Here is a 17,425-nt window from a genome sequence, read left to right as displayed (position 1 = left end):
TTTTCTTATTTCACATCTTATTATTCAATTAATTGATATTTAAAATAAGATTATTCTTTAATTCCAATTATAAAATAGCAATATATAAATATATTTAAGCATTATCTAAAAGTGAAAGTTTAAATGATTAATTAATTTTATTCACATATTTATAAATATATCTATTTTAATCAAAATAATAACTTTTTGAATTAAATAATTAATTGTGTTGATTTTATATCATAGTTTTATATTTATATTATCAAAAGTTAAAATTATAAAATTTTTATTATAAAACAATATAACACTTATACATACTTTAATCTTATTACACTTATACAAATATTCTAACTAATTTTTGATAAAAAAAAATATATATAAATTTATTCATATTCTTTTTCTTACAAATTATTAATGTTTTTTTTTTATTATTAAACAATATTAATGTGTTTTTTTTAGTAGTACCATTAAAATATATTTAAAGCTCTATTAAACTGAATTGTTAAAATTAGTTTATATTTTATAACAAAAAAAATGAAAACAATATTTTTATAAACAGGTTATTTAAAATTTTTTTATATATTTATACGGTAAAAAAAATATATATTTTCTTTATATACCTTTTAAAATGACATATTTATTTTTAAAAACTTTATTATTAAGTGAAATTTAATTTCACTAAAAAAAATAACTTCCTTGTTCCACCGTACATTATATGATATATGTGATGAAAACATTCAATGACAAGAATGTCCTTTTTATCTAATGGTATTTTCTTTTCATAAATAAAACAACAAGATATTTCTTTCTTTTTTTTGATATTTAGCATTATATTTATAAATATATTCATTAGTTATATTGTGCATTTTTATAAAAAGATGAATTTGGTATTACTTTTTTAATGATATAGTATTATTTTTTTTTTTATCATTTTCTGTTATTATAATGATAAAACATAAATAATGCATAAATTTATGATAATAAATAATCATATCAATATTTATTTTATTTTATCAACGAATCAAATATAATAAAAATTAGTACGGTTATAAAATATAATTTACTAGCAATTAATTTTGAAATAAAACTTTTAGTTTCACTTAATGAGAAAATTTACTTGTTTTTTTTTAAATAATTAAACATAAAAAAAAATTGGATTTATATAAACAATAGAGAGAAATAAGAGATTTTTAAAAATTCTTTTTTCCTATAATTAGCTTTTTTTGTTTATAAATAATGTATGATAAAATATAATAATATTTATATTTTTGTGTTTAATTTATTGGCAAATTATATGCATAAACATAACTATTTCATCGTCAAAAGATAAATAATAAATATATCATCATATTAAAAGGTAATTATTTTTAAAAAACAAGCAAAAAAATTGTAAAAAAAAACATCAAAAATTATTATTGTATTTTATTATATATTCATTGTTCATTTTATACTTAATAGTGAAAAGTTTATCAATATACATTTAAATTTAATTGTTGACTTTAGTTTCCAAGCTTGTAAAAATAATTTTTTAATATAAATGATTAAAAGTTTATTTTAGCTTATTAATATTATTATTATATATGTATAAATGTATAAACATATAATGATTAATAACCATCTGTATTAATCATATATATATATTTATTATTACTTCCTTTGAATCATCTTCCTTTTTGGCGGTATAATTTCCTTTGTCTTTTAAAACTTAAATATTTAAAATTTTGTTTTATTTTTTCAAAAATTTTATATAATATTAAAATAAATATAAAAAGAATATAAAAAGATATATCATTATAAAAATTTATTTATATATAATACTATTCAATGCTCTTTTTATAATAATAAAGAAGAACAAAAAAATTTATTAATTATTAATTTTTATTAAAATTAAATTATAATTTTTTTATATTTATATTAAAAATTTATGTATATGTATATATATATATATATATATATATATTAATAATTATCATATATAAATTTATATATATATATATAATATAGATTAATTTTATATATAATGTTCGATATTTCTTATAATATACTTATGTATACATATATAGTACATCTAATCTACTTTGAAACAAGCCTTTTGCCAAAGATCGACTTCAATATACAATGATGTATATATAAAATAATATACTTTTTAGTTCAATGTTTATTATACTTAAATAAATTATTACTGTACATTTTAGTTACTCTAATACTAATAGTAGATAATTCTCAAGTATAGTTGATACTTTTTAACCAAAGCGTTTAATTTCATTCTTCCTCTTTAATTTATAAAAGTGATCTACTTTTTTTTTTTATTAAATTATAAACAAATGTTTGCAAATTATTAGGACACAAAAAACATTTAACGCAAATATGAATATAATAAAAGATTTTCTCATTTTTTATTTTACTTAAAAAATTTTCTTTTCATATTATACCTATTTAAATATGTACTTTTAAGGAATAATATTATTTGTATAAGTTAATATTTTTTCCAGGAAATACTTCTTTACATTTCTATTGAAAATTTTTTTCTATAAAAGAAAAAATCTTATTAAAATTGACTTTTATAGTCTGATATTATCGGGAAAAAAAAAACTTTAATAGATATATTTTCTCATATATACATTTAGAATTGTAAAAATATTTAGATAAATTTAAAAGTTATATAAATAAATATATATTATTTCATATTGTTTTAAGGTACATGTATTAAAATAAATAAAAAATAAAATTGTTGAGAATTATCATTTTTTTTGGCTATATATTTTAATAATATCTTATATATATTCTTAATGTTACCATAATATACAGGAAAATATATTACATACAAACAAAAAAAAACTTGTCTTTTTCAAATAAAAGTAATATAAAAATCCATTTATTAAAACATTTTTATAAAGTATATCTTAAATTGCCGCGTTTTTTTTTTGACATATTTCTATATATATATATATATTTTAAATATTAATATCTTCATTGTATTATTTAAATTTTAGAAAAATTATTTTAGTATAATATATTAGATATATTATATAATTTTGAATAAAAATGACAGAATTTGGAGAATTAAATACTAATATTCAGTTAAATATTACTGAATCGTCATTACCAAGTAGTGGAGTTATTAGTGGAGCCAGTGACATTTCATTAGACTCACCTAATAGTGATAACCTTTCATCGTACAAAAAAAAAACGAAATGTTTTAATAACGAGTTCAAGGTAAAAAAGATTGTTTCAAAATCACGTTTAGATGAAAAAAATACTTCTAAAATGTAAGAAAAAGTAAAAAAATTTTTAATTTTTATTATAATTAATATTATAATTTTTTTTTATTTCCATATTATTATAATTTAAATGTTATATTATAGTCATAGTAATCCATTGTCAGATTTTGAAAATCAAATTCATTCATTAAATGAGCATAAATATTGCTCATCTAGTTCTGAGAATGAATTAGGTGGAACAGAAAAGGATGACTTTCATTTTAAAATGAATAGAATTGTCTCAAAAAAACGGTTAAATAAGATTTCTAAAATTTCTATTAAAGATGTGAATGATGAATGTTACGAAAGCACTTCTGATGACGATAATGATAAAAAAATAGTAAATGATTGTATACCATCTATGAGAAATGTAGGAAAAAATAGAAAATTTAGAAAACAAAATTTATGTGAAAATGGGATAAAATTTACTTCATCAAAAGATAATGATAATGTAACTGATACTGACTCAGATAAGGATCCATTAGATATTCTAAGAGTATTAAAAAAAGGAGCACCTTTAGTTAAATGTAATGAAGAAGATTTATAAGATAAAAATTAGCAAATATAACTAAATTGTTTTTATATTTTTTTTTTAAAAAAAATATTTGAAATTTTACTACTAATATTACAAATTTTTGATTTTTTATAATACTTGATTGTTTTATTGTAATTCATATTTGTTAATATTATTAAATCAATTATATATACAAAATTATAAACAATAAATATTCCAGGTTGCCTATTCATCGTTCTACTAGTACTTCACCACATGTGTCATTGACAATATAAATATAATAGTTATCTTTTCATAAAACGATATTGTGTATTTAAAATTTTTAAAAGCAATTTTTTTAGTAAAATTATTTTTTTTTTTTTCTAATAATTATATTTACAAAAATTTTATCTTTTTTAAATATAAGATATTATTAAAAAATTAAAAAAAAAATTATATATTTATAAATATATATGTATATATTATTAGTAAAAAAATTTAATTATAATAAAAATATTTGTTTCAATTTTTAAGCTAAAATAGACATGTATATATTTGCAGACTAGAAAAAGTAACGAAAATTAACCACAAGGTCATGATCTTTTATCAAAGACATAATATATAAGTAAGGTTATTATAAAATTGTATATATACTTAAAATAGATGTATCTAAGTACGTTAGAAATTTCTGTTGATAAAACTATTTCAATCATGATATTTAAACCACTTTTTCTATATTGCCATTTTTATATACTTATAGTAGCATTTTATAACATTAATTTTATTTAATATGTTACATTAATTTTTTTTTTACCTCCAATCACTTTTTCCGCGTCAAAATATTAAAATTTTGAAAGTGACAAAATGGGTTGCTATAAACAAGTTTATCAAACATACATAATATATAAATGATATTTTTAGTTTATCATACTGTTCAACTTCAACCTTCATCACCATATGGACGTGTGTATATGTGTTTTTCAAACATCATTAAACTATTAATTGTGATTAATAAAGCTTGTTAAAAAGATCTTTAGACTGATTAAAAGTTTTTTCTTTATATGAAAATAGATATATATATATAAAAAAGCTTTTTAATCTTACTTATGTATTTAATTTTTTTTTATTCTAATAATTACATTTTTTTTTGTTTACTTAGAACATCCAATGATATTAATTATTATAAATAAATATAATAATCTTTGTAATTATTACATTTTGTTTAACCTTTATATTTTTAGATTTTTTTTTAAAATAAGCGTTACATAATCATTAATTTATATACCTACAAAATGTAATTTGTTTTATAAAATTTTATTTGATATATATGTAATAAATTAAAAAAAAATATTATAATATAAATAAATTTTTATTTTATATATAAATAAATTATTTTTATATAATATTTAATTATTGAAAACATAATTTAAAAAAATATTTTTTTTTTTATCCTATCTTTTATCTAATGATATAAAATGTCTCAAATATAATATATATGCATTTTTTTTGCCCATTAAAATATAATTTTTGTAATACATTATACATTTCTTATATGCTTGAATACATTTAAAAAGTATATAAAACGATTACACAAATATTTAAAATGAGTAAATATTATTAAAAAGTTTCGTGTCAAGTGGTATGTTAATATTAATTTTATTTTACTTAACCACCATACTTTTTTCCACTCAATTATTATTAATATTATCATCGTATTTTTAAACATTTAGTTGTTGTGTATAATATTTATATTGTTAGGGCTTTTCAAATTCTCTTGATTAATATGATAATCATTTTAAAAATGAAAAAAAAAAAAATATATGAATATATTTGTTGTTGTTTTATACACAAATTCAAGAAGATTAAAATAATTTTTATTGAAGAGAACTTTAAAATAATTATATCAATGGGGAATAAATGTACATGTAAATTTATATTATATGCCTATTTGTTTTTATTATCACTAATTGCTTTCTTTTTTTTTAATGTTAAATATATTAAAATAGAAGCTTGTAAAAAGTTAAAAATTGCTATAATTATAAGAGTAGCTAAAATATTTTATTATAAATTCATTAATATATATCTTTTTCTTATTTTATAGTTATTATTGCTTTATATAACAAACAATAAAAAAAAAATATATGTATAGAATTTGTAATACTTTCAGTAACCCATTTAATTTTAATATAATAAAAGTCGCCTAAAATTTTTCTATTTTGAAGCGTTTTAAGAATATTGGTATTAACAATATAAAATTAACTATTGTCAATACATTTAAAGCACTATTTTTATTTTCAACGTTTGCCATTTCATCCTATTTTCATCATGTTTTTTCTTATATTATATAAAATCATATTTGTTTAAATTCTAACATAGCTTTGATATATCTTCTTGTCATTCCATAGATGAATGCATCTTTAAGCTCATAAAAGTTAACTATAATATCATTTATTTTATTTATATCTATCTTCTTCCTCATTTAAACAAAAAAAAATTTTTTTTTAATATTTATTTCTTAAAAGTTTGTTAAAATAATATATATGTTTTCTTTTTTTAATATTGATATATATATATATATATATACATATATATATAGAATTTATAATTTTTTTAATTACAATTTAGCTATCATATTTGCACGCTTTTTTTTTAATTTATTTTTCTTAATCCCTGAGGTTAAATTTTTGTTGGACATTTGGAATTAAAAAATTTATTTTATTAGCTTTTTAACATTTATTATTTGGTAAGAAAATATTCTTTCTTATCAAAAAATAAATAAAGAATATTTTTTTTTATAAAAAAATATATATATATATATTTTTGATTAATTATAAGTTATTATAAAAACTTATACTTGTAAAAGTTTAAGTAAAATTGTTAATTTTAATTTATCAAAAGTTATTTTATAAATATTTTTTTTTTTTCTTTTTTAATTATAAATTTATTGTTCAATTAATTAAATATAAATTTCATTGTAATAAATATTTTTGATAAGAAAAAAAATATATATAAATTACATGAAATTAAGAAAGTTTAACAACTTTTAAGAAAAATTCAATTTTACACGTTTTATATGTATTTTATTTTTTAAACAACCCTATAAAACTATTATGATATCATTTAATGATTCAATTATTGATAATACTTTATCATTGTAAATTACCATTCTCTTGTTAATTTTTATCATTATTTTAAATTTTATTTTACTATACATCAAAATTATATAGTATAACTTATTTTCTTTTTATTTCTTAAAATATTATTTTATCTAATTTTGTGAATTCTATTTATATATAGTTTATAATCATAAATAATTAACTAACTCAATTTCTAACATTTATATTTAAAAAGATAAGAATGTTTTGAATTTAATATTTAAATAATGCCATCTCTATCTTTTGTTCTATTTATTTAAATAATGTTCATTTTATATACATATATTTTTATATCAGACAATTTTTAGCTTATATATACTAAAGTAACATTTTGTGAAATAAGTAATTTTTCAATAAAAATGGAAAACTAAATTTACTATATTTTTTTTTTCTTTTGATTTATTCTCTATGACTTTATTAAAGTTTTTTTTTTATATATATTACTTATTAAAAGAACATTATTATTTAGAATAATAATTTTTTTTAATATATAAGCTATTTTAGTTTTTAATATACAATTAAATTAAATGGTTTACATTTTATATATCTTATTCAATTGTCTTTTTTCCTGACCATTATATAACAATTCATAATTACCTACATTTGACAGATAACAAAGAATAATAAAACAGAAGATGAGTAGTATGCTTTCATATATATTTATATTTCTTTTTATAGATCATATCTAAAAAGCTGTCATATTTATGCATAAATTATACATATATTTATCTGATTATAAATTTAACTTAAAAAAAAGCAAATGTATTTTTAAAAGGTTTATTTTTTTTTATTATTTACTTAAAAAATATTAAATTATTTTTGTATTATAAAAAATCAATTTTTTAATTATAAATATTTTGACATTTTATTTATTTATTTATCTTTTTTTTTTTTAATGTAATACTTAAGAATGCAAAAAATTATTTTTTTTACATGTAAATATAATTTTTATTACAAGTAGACACATTAAAGATAACTCCATGTCATTAGTATTAAGATGAATTATTACTTTTTATGTTTTAAAAGAATATTAAATATAATTTGTCATAAAAATAAATTGATAAGAATTTATATCTTTATGATTACTATAAAAAAATTGTTCATTCATATTGATCAGATATTTTGTTAATATATCCCTTATTATAAAATCATTAATAAGTTAATAAGAATGTTCTGTCATTCTTTCTTTCCATATTCTTATATATTATATATAAAATAAAATTTTAATCAATTATGGCAATAAAAATTTAGAAAACATAATATATATATATATACAATATTTTTGTTCGATATTTTTAAAACAAATTTAAAGGAAAGCAATCTAAAGCTATTATATATATATCTAGATGATTGAAATATTTTTAAGCAAAGTCTCTTTTTTTTCCATTTAAAATTACACTAACAGTAAAGAATATTTTATTTTATCACTTCTTTAAACATTAAAATATTAAAAATTTTTTGTCGTTTTACCCTTTATAAAATGATGATGACCCTTTTCTCTTATTTTATCATTATTTAACTTTTATATAAATATTTTTTCATATAAAATGTTTTTTTTATTATTCATCACAATCAAATATAAATTCATTAAATTATTTTTATTTTTAAAGGTATTAAAAAAAAACTTAGATAATAGAAATAGTAATTTCTTTTATAATATAAATTTGATAACAAAAAAAACCTCAAATTATTATTCACTATTTTAATATCTTTTTTTTCATCTTTTTTCTTTAGTTTATACCTAATCTTTTGAAATTGACATTTTATTTATTATTTATATGGAAAAAACAGAAATTATTTCTTTCTAGTTTAACTTATACTTTCGTAAAATTATTATTATTTCTTTAAAAAGTTAATAATATATGCAATTCCAAAATTTTTTTCTTTTATTTTTTTGATTTTTAATATATAGTTATATATATGTATACATTTTTAAAATAAAATAGCCTTTCATATTCTCACGTTTCAGTTAAACAAATTTTAACTGTTATATATCTTTTATTTTAATTGGCTTTAGTCCACTTTTATTCTAATCCATCAATTTGAATTACAACTTTCTTATTTTTAATGTACTTCTATAATTGAAGTTTTTATTTGGAAAAGAAGTTTACTAATTTTTTTATATATAATATATATTTCTTATTTTGTTATAAAACAAAATTTGAACCAGATGAAATAAAAGAGATAGATATTTATTGTAAAAATTTTGTTTTAAATTTTTATTATTTAATATTTGTTTTCCCCCCAATTTCAATTGTATTTTGGTTTTTACTTCCTAAATTTATGAAAAAAATAATAATAAATTCAGTTTCTTTTCCTTACTATAATTCTTTGACATCTTTCTTCTATAACATTTTCTTCATCAGTTGTTATCTTTTTTCTCTTGATTTTGTAACAATAGAAAAGTCTTATGACTGCCATCTTTAAAAAATAAAAAAAAAAGTTAAGATATTAATGTTTTTTTTTTTCTAATTAATATTTCCTTATCAAGATGATAATATTATATACATTAATAAATATTTTGAGGATGTAGAAAATAAATTGTCACATTATTAGTAATAACTTTTATTGTTCAAATAGATAAATGCAAGCACAGTTCTTTTGTACTATTGACGCGATAAAATTGCTTTCCTAATATATTATTAATTATACAAGCATTATACATTTAAACATTTACTTTAATAAAACCTATTTTATATGTTAAATTATCTATTTTGGATTTAATAGAAAGGAACACATTCACTTTTTAAAAACATAAATATTATTTATGTTTAATGTAGTCTAATTATTATATAAATAAACTTAATTATATTTTTAAAATAATTTTCTTTCTTCTAATTTTCTTTTTTTTTTTTTTGAAATCTTAATAAATAATATTCAATAACAATGTTTCCTCATATTTCTATCTTTTTCAATTTTTCATTTAACATTTTCTCATTTTAAGCATATTCCTGTTCTTCTTTTAATTCTCCATCTCTTCCTACTCTCCAAAATGCATATATATACATATGTACTCATAATTTTTCTTAATTTTCAAATTCTTCTTCAAGAACATTCTTTTAAATGGATACATACATACATTATATATACATTCACATACATATTACAAACGTTAAAAATTATTTAATATTATTTGTTTTTCATTTTTAATAATATGAACATCACTAGTAAAAATGAAAGAAAGTATATTTTTATTTAAATTTTTCAAACAATCACATTTCATATTGATATTATTATTAGTTAAAGTATAAAAATAATACATATTTTCTTCATCCTCTTCAAATATATATATATTTCTATAACATTTACACTTTTTCTCACTTTTATTAGATAATTATAGAAAATTTAAAAATTATAAATTAAAAAACAAAGATGTATTTTTTTTTGTTAGTAATAATTTATTTTGTTAACATAAATAATTTATTTCTTCAATTATATTATTATTCAATTGAGACAAAAAAAAAATCACAATTAAGAAAAAAAAGTAGTATATACAATTTGTATATTTATTTATAAAATTTTTTAATATCTTTAATAGGTTGTGATAAATTATTTATTTTTATCAGTAAAAGAAGATTTTTTGAATACATTTTAAAACTTTTTTAAAATTTTATTAATAATTCTAAATAATGCATTTGCTTAAAACAATTCATTGAATTATTAATATTTGATAATATTTACCATATTTAATGATTTATTTTTTTTATAAATTTTATCTTTCAACAAAAATATATATATATAATTAATTATAATTACCTTTTTTTTTATTATTTATTATATTTAAATGTTTTTTAACGATAATTATTTTAGTGAAAACAACTTATTTAAAAAACTTTATATTTTCAAATAATTATGTATGTACTTTTACAATCTGTCATAAGACTTTTTAAGAATTATAAATATAATTATTTTTATAAAAAAGAATAAGAAAAAACGTTTTGTAGTGTTATGTGTATCATATACATAAATGATATATTTATTATATATAGTATTTGTATAATAATAAAGGTTATAATCTTAATAAAATTCTCATTTATATATTATCAAAAATACAAAAGCTTTTTTTTATATTATTTTTAAACAAAAAAAGCTTATATATTTATGATGTAAATATGCATATATATGTCTTATACAAACATTTTTTGATTTTCCACACATAAATATATATATATATTTGTATTTACTCTTACTAACTAAACTTTAATCATGACATTTTCAAGTATAATGATTTTATTAAAAAAAAATATCTAAAAATACCTAGTATAAAATATATATTTATTTTTTTAAAATTATAATGGCAAATGACAAAATTATATTTTTATTTTATATTATTAGAAAAGTCAATTTAATTCTAATCATATTATTCACATAAAGACTTGTCCTATCATATCATTTGTATATATTTATATAAAACGCCGAAAGCTGTGTTATATAGATATAATGATGGCTATAGAGTAATTTTATAATATAACCCTTCTTTTTTCTTCACTATCATATAACTTAGAACTTCTTCCAAGAACAATCAGGTGGTTAATTGGAGGGAGAAATAATAAGTATATTTATATTGTGAAATATTTTGCCATTACTTAAGAACCTTATCACTTTCTTAATCTTTATTTTTACAAAATTAATATATACCAATATATATCATAATTATTTTGACATTTATTTAATATACTTTTTTAAAAATAAATATATTTTTCATTTCCTTTTCACTTTATTTTATTTATATACTACTCTAAATATTATTAAAAACAAATTAATTCATTATAATTTTTCATATATATATTTTTTTCTTTATAATACATCTTTTAGAAATGAAACTTTGCTATTTTATATATATATATATATATATATATATATATTATCAATTTTCATTAAATGTATAACTTTTTATATTTTTAATATTTATCAATCTATATATACGTATATATATATATATATTTTATAATATAAATGATCATCTTTTATTGTAATCAAAATAGATATAATTGTCAATATAACATATTGTTTTATTTTTTCTTTAAATTATGTGTTTTTATACAATATAAATTATTAAAGATAAAACTCATTACATATGTGTTTATGTTAATTTTCTGATAGTGTAACATTGTTTTACAAATTTTTACTATTAACTATTAACATTTTCTTAATCATATAGTTTTATATAATAAGAGAAAAATATTATTTTATACTAATTTTTTTCTTATCTTAATTTTAAAAATAAAAGTTATATTATTAATATTATAATTAAAAAAATTTTGTTATTTTTACTTTATAAATATTTACAGGGAAATAAATAAAGAGAAAAAGAAAATTGATATATGAAAATGGAAAAAAATTTTTTTTTTGTTTGATAAATATAGGAAGTAAAGAGCTTGTAAAATATAGTTACGAGATCACAAAGTATGTGTATACAAAAGTCTCCTTTTACCATTACTTTAAGTTATCAGAGATATTTTAATACAAAATAATTGAGGAACCACAAAAAAAAAATGTTTATATTTGATAAATAATTAAGTAAGAAAATTTATTTATTATCCTCTTTTAAATTATAACTAAATATTGGTTGATGAAGAAAGATTTTATATATCAATAAAGATCAACATTATATAAATTAATGTTTATTAAAAACGTGTTATTCCTCCCTGAGTTACTTTTAATTATTTCATTTTTAAAAAAATGTATTAAAAAAAGATTTTATTAAAGAGTACATATTTGATTTAGGTAATTACATAAAATAAATGAATAAAAAAGATAATGATATTGAAAAGTAAGAAATAAAAGATTTAACAAAAAAAAAAAAGATTAATAGTAGAAGAGAATTATTAATATTTATCAATATAGGCGTTAACATACATCGATATATATTTATATATGTGTATATAATTTTTTTTTTCTTTGAATTTAAATTTTTAAGTTTAATTTTGTACTCATACAACTGATAAATATGATAATGATTGTGTCTTACGCTGTAACTTGACAACTTATTTACATTTATCATTTTTAAATGCAAAGTTTTTGTTTCATAGATAAACATATTAAAATAAAATATATATTTATATTTATATACATTCTAACATTTTTATCACATTCGGTAGGAATGAGGACTAGAAAAGATATAAAATTACCTTCTAACAAAAATTTTTTTAACAGTTGAGACCTCCTGACGACATTATTTAACCTTAAGATTCATGGACAAAATCTTTTAATAACTTGTTTTTAAAGTTTACTTAACTTAATAAATATATATTTATAATCAACTCATTTTATCTTTTGTACTTTTTTTTTATAATTATTAACTCTATTTCCGTTGTTTGTCAATTTAAATACAGCTTTAAGAAGTGTAAAATTTTATTTCTTTAAAAAATATCATTAGGTTACTTTTTATGTACCACTACCAATATTTTATTTCCTTAAATTAAAATAATTTCTTTTAATTTCTTTTTTTTTTCCATTTTACTTTTTGTCTAAAATATATATATATATATATATTAGTGAAAGAGATAAAATATAATTTATTATTTTTATATTATATTAAAAATTATGTTCTCATTAGAGTTAAAAAAAGTCCCACTAATTAGTTTTTCTATTTCTTTTATTTTTACTATTTACAAAAAGAGAATTGTAATAGGTTAAAATAAAAAAAAAATAATTGTATAAATAAGTATTTCAAGAATATACTTTTAAAATTTATATATATATATATATCTTTATTAAAATTATTTTATCAATCACTATCAAATATTGATACACTCTTTTGAAACAATTGAATAACAGCTTCAATTTTTTAACTACATCAATAAAATATATTTTTGCAATAATTATATTTATATTTTACTCAGTATAAATATATATAAAAGTATATATAGACAACCTGTTGAGTTTCCGATAACCTTTATACCATGTTCATTTATAAATACTATATATAGTAACCTTGAAAAAATTTTTTTATTCATTATCCATTAAAATTACTATATGGCAAGGGTTAAGAAAATAATATCAAATTTTATTATTATCATTATTATTATTTTTTTTATATAAAATAAAATATATATATAATATACCTTAATAATAATGATTTTTTTTTATTTCATTTTTTTTTTGTGTAAATTTTTTAACATTTAAATTTTATATTTTATTATATTTTATATTCATTTAATTTTATAAAAAAAATTTTTTTTAATTTATTTTAATTTTTAGTTGATTATAATCTATTTTATGATAATAAAAGCTATTACAATATGTTCGAATTTGACTCATTAAACTTGAATACAGATCCTTTTGGTTTTCCTGTTAATCATGATAATAATTCATCATTTGGAGGTCAATCTGACGCTTTTGAAAACTTAATGTTTCCTCAAACTAAAATATTTGAGGATCAATTTCCTGAATTAGTTGGAGGTAATGCTATTGATATATATGATTGTGGTTCGTCATCTGGTTATGGATCACCTGGTCCTACTTCAACACCTATAAATAATCCTGATGGTCTTTATTTTGGTTTAGGAATTCAACAAGTTCCAGCAATTGCACCATTTAAAAATATATTAAATGAAGGAGGAAATAAATTTGAAGATAATGATAATTTTATGAAATTTTTACCTCAAGCTGAGGTAAATCCAAATAATTTTTTGTTTAACAAAGCATTCAATGTTATACCTAATGAACCAATATTACCACCATCAATTATCTCAAAAACCATAAAACCATATCCTGATGGTGTTATGGAAGAGATTTGTCTCCCAAAAAAAAATAATAATTCAAAGAAAGAGGAATCAAAAGTTGCTGCTACTGATGATGGTTTTGATCCAGAAGAGATAGCTGAATTTTCACGACTTTTATCATCACCAAAAAAAGCTCCACCATCTAAATATCAATGTCACATATGTTTTAAGACCGGTCATTACATTTCTGACTGTCCATCTGTAAGTTTTATTAAATAATAATTATTGTTAAAAAAAATATTTAATTATTGTTATTTTATTTTAGCGCTTCAGTAGCCCATTTGAAGAATTAACTCCATATCAAGGTCGCAAAAAATGTTATGGAGAATTTCAATGCCAACAATGTAAAAGAAAATGGACTTCACAAAATTCTGTTGCTAATGAAGCTCAGTCATGCATTAAATGTCATATATCTGTTTTTCCACATAAACAGGTAATTAGAAAAAAAATACTTATTAATTAAATTCTAATTTATATTTTTTTTCTTAGTTGCCAGTAGAAAAAGCTGTTTCATTAGGATTAGTAAAACCATCTAAATTTGTACCACAAGGAAAAATAGCTCCAATTGGAAGTGGAAGACCAACTCATGTATCACATTAAAAAATAAAAAGGAAAATATGATAGAAAAAAATGAAAAGAACAATCATATTTATCATGATTTCCATCTTTACAATAATATTGTATAGAGGAATTTGATTAACTCCATCTTTTTTTTGTCCTCCAAATCAAAGTATAATATATATATTTTCTGCTTCATTAGATTTTCGAACATTAAAATTAGAGAGTAATTAAAAAAAATATATAACGCATTATAACAAAAAAATTTATTAATACAATATTTTCAATTTTTGAAATTGAAAATTTATATTAGTTTTTTTTTTGCTATATTTACAATATATTTTTTTTTGTTGTTTTTATTTTATACTATATATTACTGTCTCTAAAAAAATATTATTATTCTATTTACTATTGCCGCAGTTGGAAGGAATTTTATCCTTTTAAAAACATCTAATTTCATTTCTCCTTACTATATGTATATTTCGTAAATCTACTATTTTTTTTTTTATTCTCCAATATAACTATATATATATAAATATGTAATATATATATATATATTTCGTTAATTTTTTGGATGTTTACGTGTACCTTAAAAAAAAAAGAAGAAATAATAAATTAAAAAAAAAATTTTTTTAAGGCTTAAAAAAATTATATATTATATTGAAAGATGGAAAGAATCTAAAAGAAGATAGTGAAAATTTTAGTTATATTATTATTATATCCCTTTTAATATAATATTGTATTCATCCTTGTTTGTCTATAGGTCTTGAAATATATATACATTGTATTTGATTTTTTTTTTATAAGTAATAGTATCTATTTGATAAAATATATAAATGCCTCCTTAATATGCTTTTTTTAATTTGATTATTAAACCATTTTAAGGTAATATATATGTTCAAATTTTTTAGATGCTATCAATATATATAAATAGCGCAATATAGTATTTTTTTATACTACTTTTTGTAAATGTATTCAATATAACGATAATATTGATAAATACTAAACTCAAAAAGAAATATAAATAAAAATTTCTATTTTCTTTCTGAGATTTTTTTTTCAATCATTTTTACCAGATAAATAGTCTAAAAAAAATTTTCATTCATTTTTCTAGTTAATATTGATTATATATCGCATCTGAAAAATTAATCCCAATAACATACACTATGTAAATCATCTGGTATCAATTTAGTTTTAAAACGTTTACATCAATACCTGTATATCAATTAGTATTTTTTTATTAAAACAAAACTGCTTCGGAAATGTTATTTACAAATAATTTTGTATCTATCTGTATTATCCGTCTTTTTTTAAAGTAAAAATGAATTGTATATTTTCATTTTTTTTTTGCATAAAATAAAATCATTTAACTAATCAAATATTTAAATTCATTTGTTTTATTAATATAAAAATCTTTTTAAATATATATTTTTTTTTAAATATTGACATAAAATTAAAGTGAGATTTTATGTTTATAAATTGTAAACAAATAAAATATCATGGTGATTTAATATTTATAGAAGATAATATTAATAAAATGCTTAAAAAAAATACACATTTTTCATTTTTCTTAAAACGTTTTTATTATTGTCTTTGAAATTTTTTTTTAACTATTTTTTTTAAACATTTATAAATAATATTAAAATATAAAAAGGTATAAGGTAAACATAATATAAATAATATTTTAATTTAAAATAAACATTCATATGTAAGAAATAAAATAGATAAAAAAAACAACAATAAAAAAAAGAAAGATGATTTTTGTAAAAGGATATTTTATTTCTACAGTTAAACAAATATTAAATAGGGAAATTTATTTTAAGTTTATTTTTTTTTATTTTTAATAGACAACTGCAAATAATGTATATTTTAAAAACTATTTAATCTTTGATAGTTGTATTTGTAATATTGATAAAAATTTTTCTCGTAAAAATGTAATATTTGTTCTTAATTTCGTATAAATTTTGTTAGTAATATAGTACCTAACTAGTCTTTGGGTTTTAAGTAACATAAAAATATATTAGTTCATATTTTTGTTTCAAAATTTTTGCCTATTATACTTTAAAAAAAAAGTTCAAAATGATGGATATTTGATACTTCATAAATATCTTTATCATGGAAACCGAAGTAGGAAATAACGTAAATATAATTTTAATCAAAGTTGATATGTACATATTTTTTTGTATCACTATAAATCAACATAAAAGTTACTTATGTTACTTTTTTTTCCGTAATTTACTAACAATTAACTAG

At 17.0% G+C, this 17,425-nt stretch overlaps 2 protein-coding genes across 2 annotated transcripts; both read left to right on the top strand.

The window, feature by feature from the left end:
* Positions 1–3,024: 3,024 nt before the first annotated feature.
* SRAE_X000132000 (Hypothetical protein) lies at positions 3,025–3,786 on the top strand (the record flags this gene model as incomplete). The annotated part of the gene is made up of 2 exons (XM_024647619.1): positions 3,025–3,248; positions 3,345–3,786. 2 exons carry the CDS (start codon positions 3,025–3,027, stop codon positions 3,784–3,786), a joined length of 666 nt encoding a protein of 221 aa, XP_024498784.1.
* Positions 3,787–5,638: 1,852 nt separating this feature from the next.
* On the top strand, positions 5,639–15,214 carry SRAE_X000131900 (Zinc finger, CCHC-type domain and Zinc knuckle CX2CX3GHX4C domain and Zinc-binding domain-containing protein; the record flags this gene model as incomplete). Its single annotated transcript, XM_024647608.1, has 4 exons — positions 5,639–5,657; positions 14,091–14,815; positions 14,880–15,047; positions 15,104–15,214. The coding sequence occupies 4 exons, from the start codon at positions 5,639–5,641 to the stop codon at positions 15,212–15,214; spliced, it is 1,023 nt and encodes a 340-aa protein (XP_024498783.1).
* Positions 15,215–17,425: the final 2,211 nt, after the last annotated feature.

The sequence above is a fragment of the Strongyloides ratti genome, scaffold srae_chrx_scaffold0000002 (assembly GCF_001040885.1).
Source record: "Strongyloides ratti genome assembly S_ratti_ED321, scaffold srae_chrx_scaffold0000002".
Taxonomy (NCBI): Eukaryota; Metazoa; Nematoda; class Chromadorea; order Rhabditida; family Strongyloididae; genus Strongyloides; species Strongyloides ratti.
Note: the sequence above shows the minus strand (reverse complement) of the source record. Positions and strands in the feature narration are given on the sequence as shown.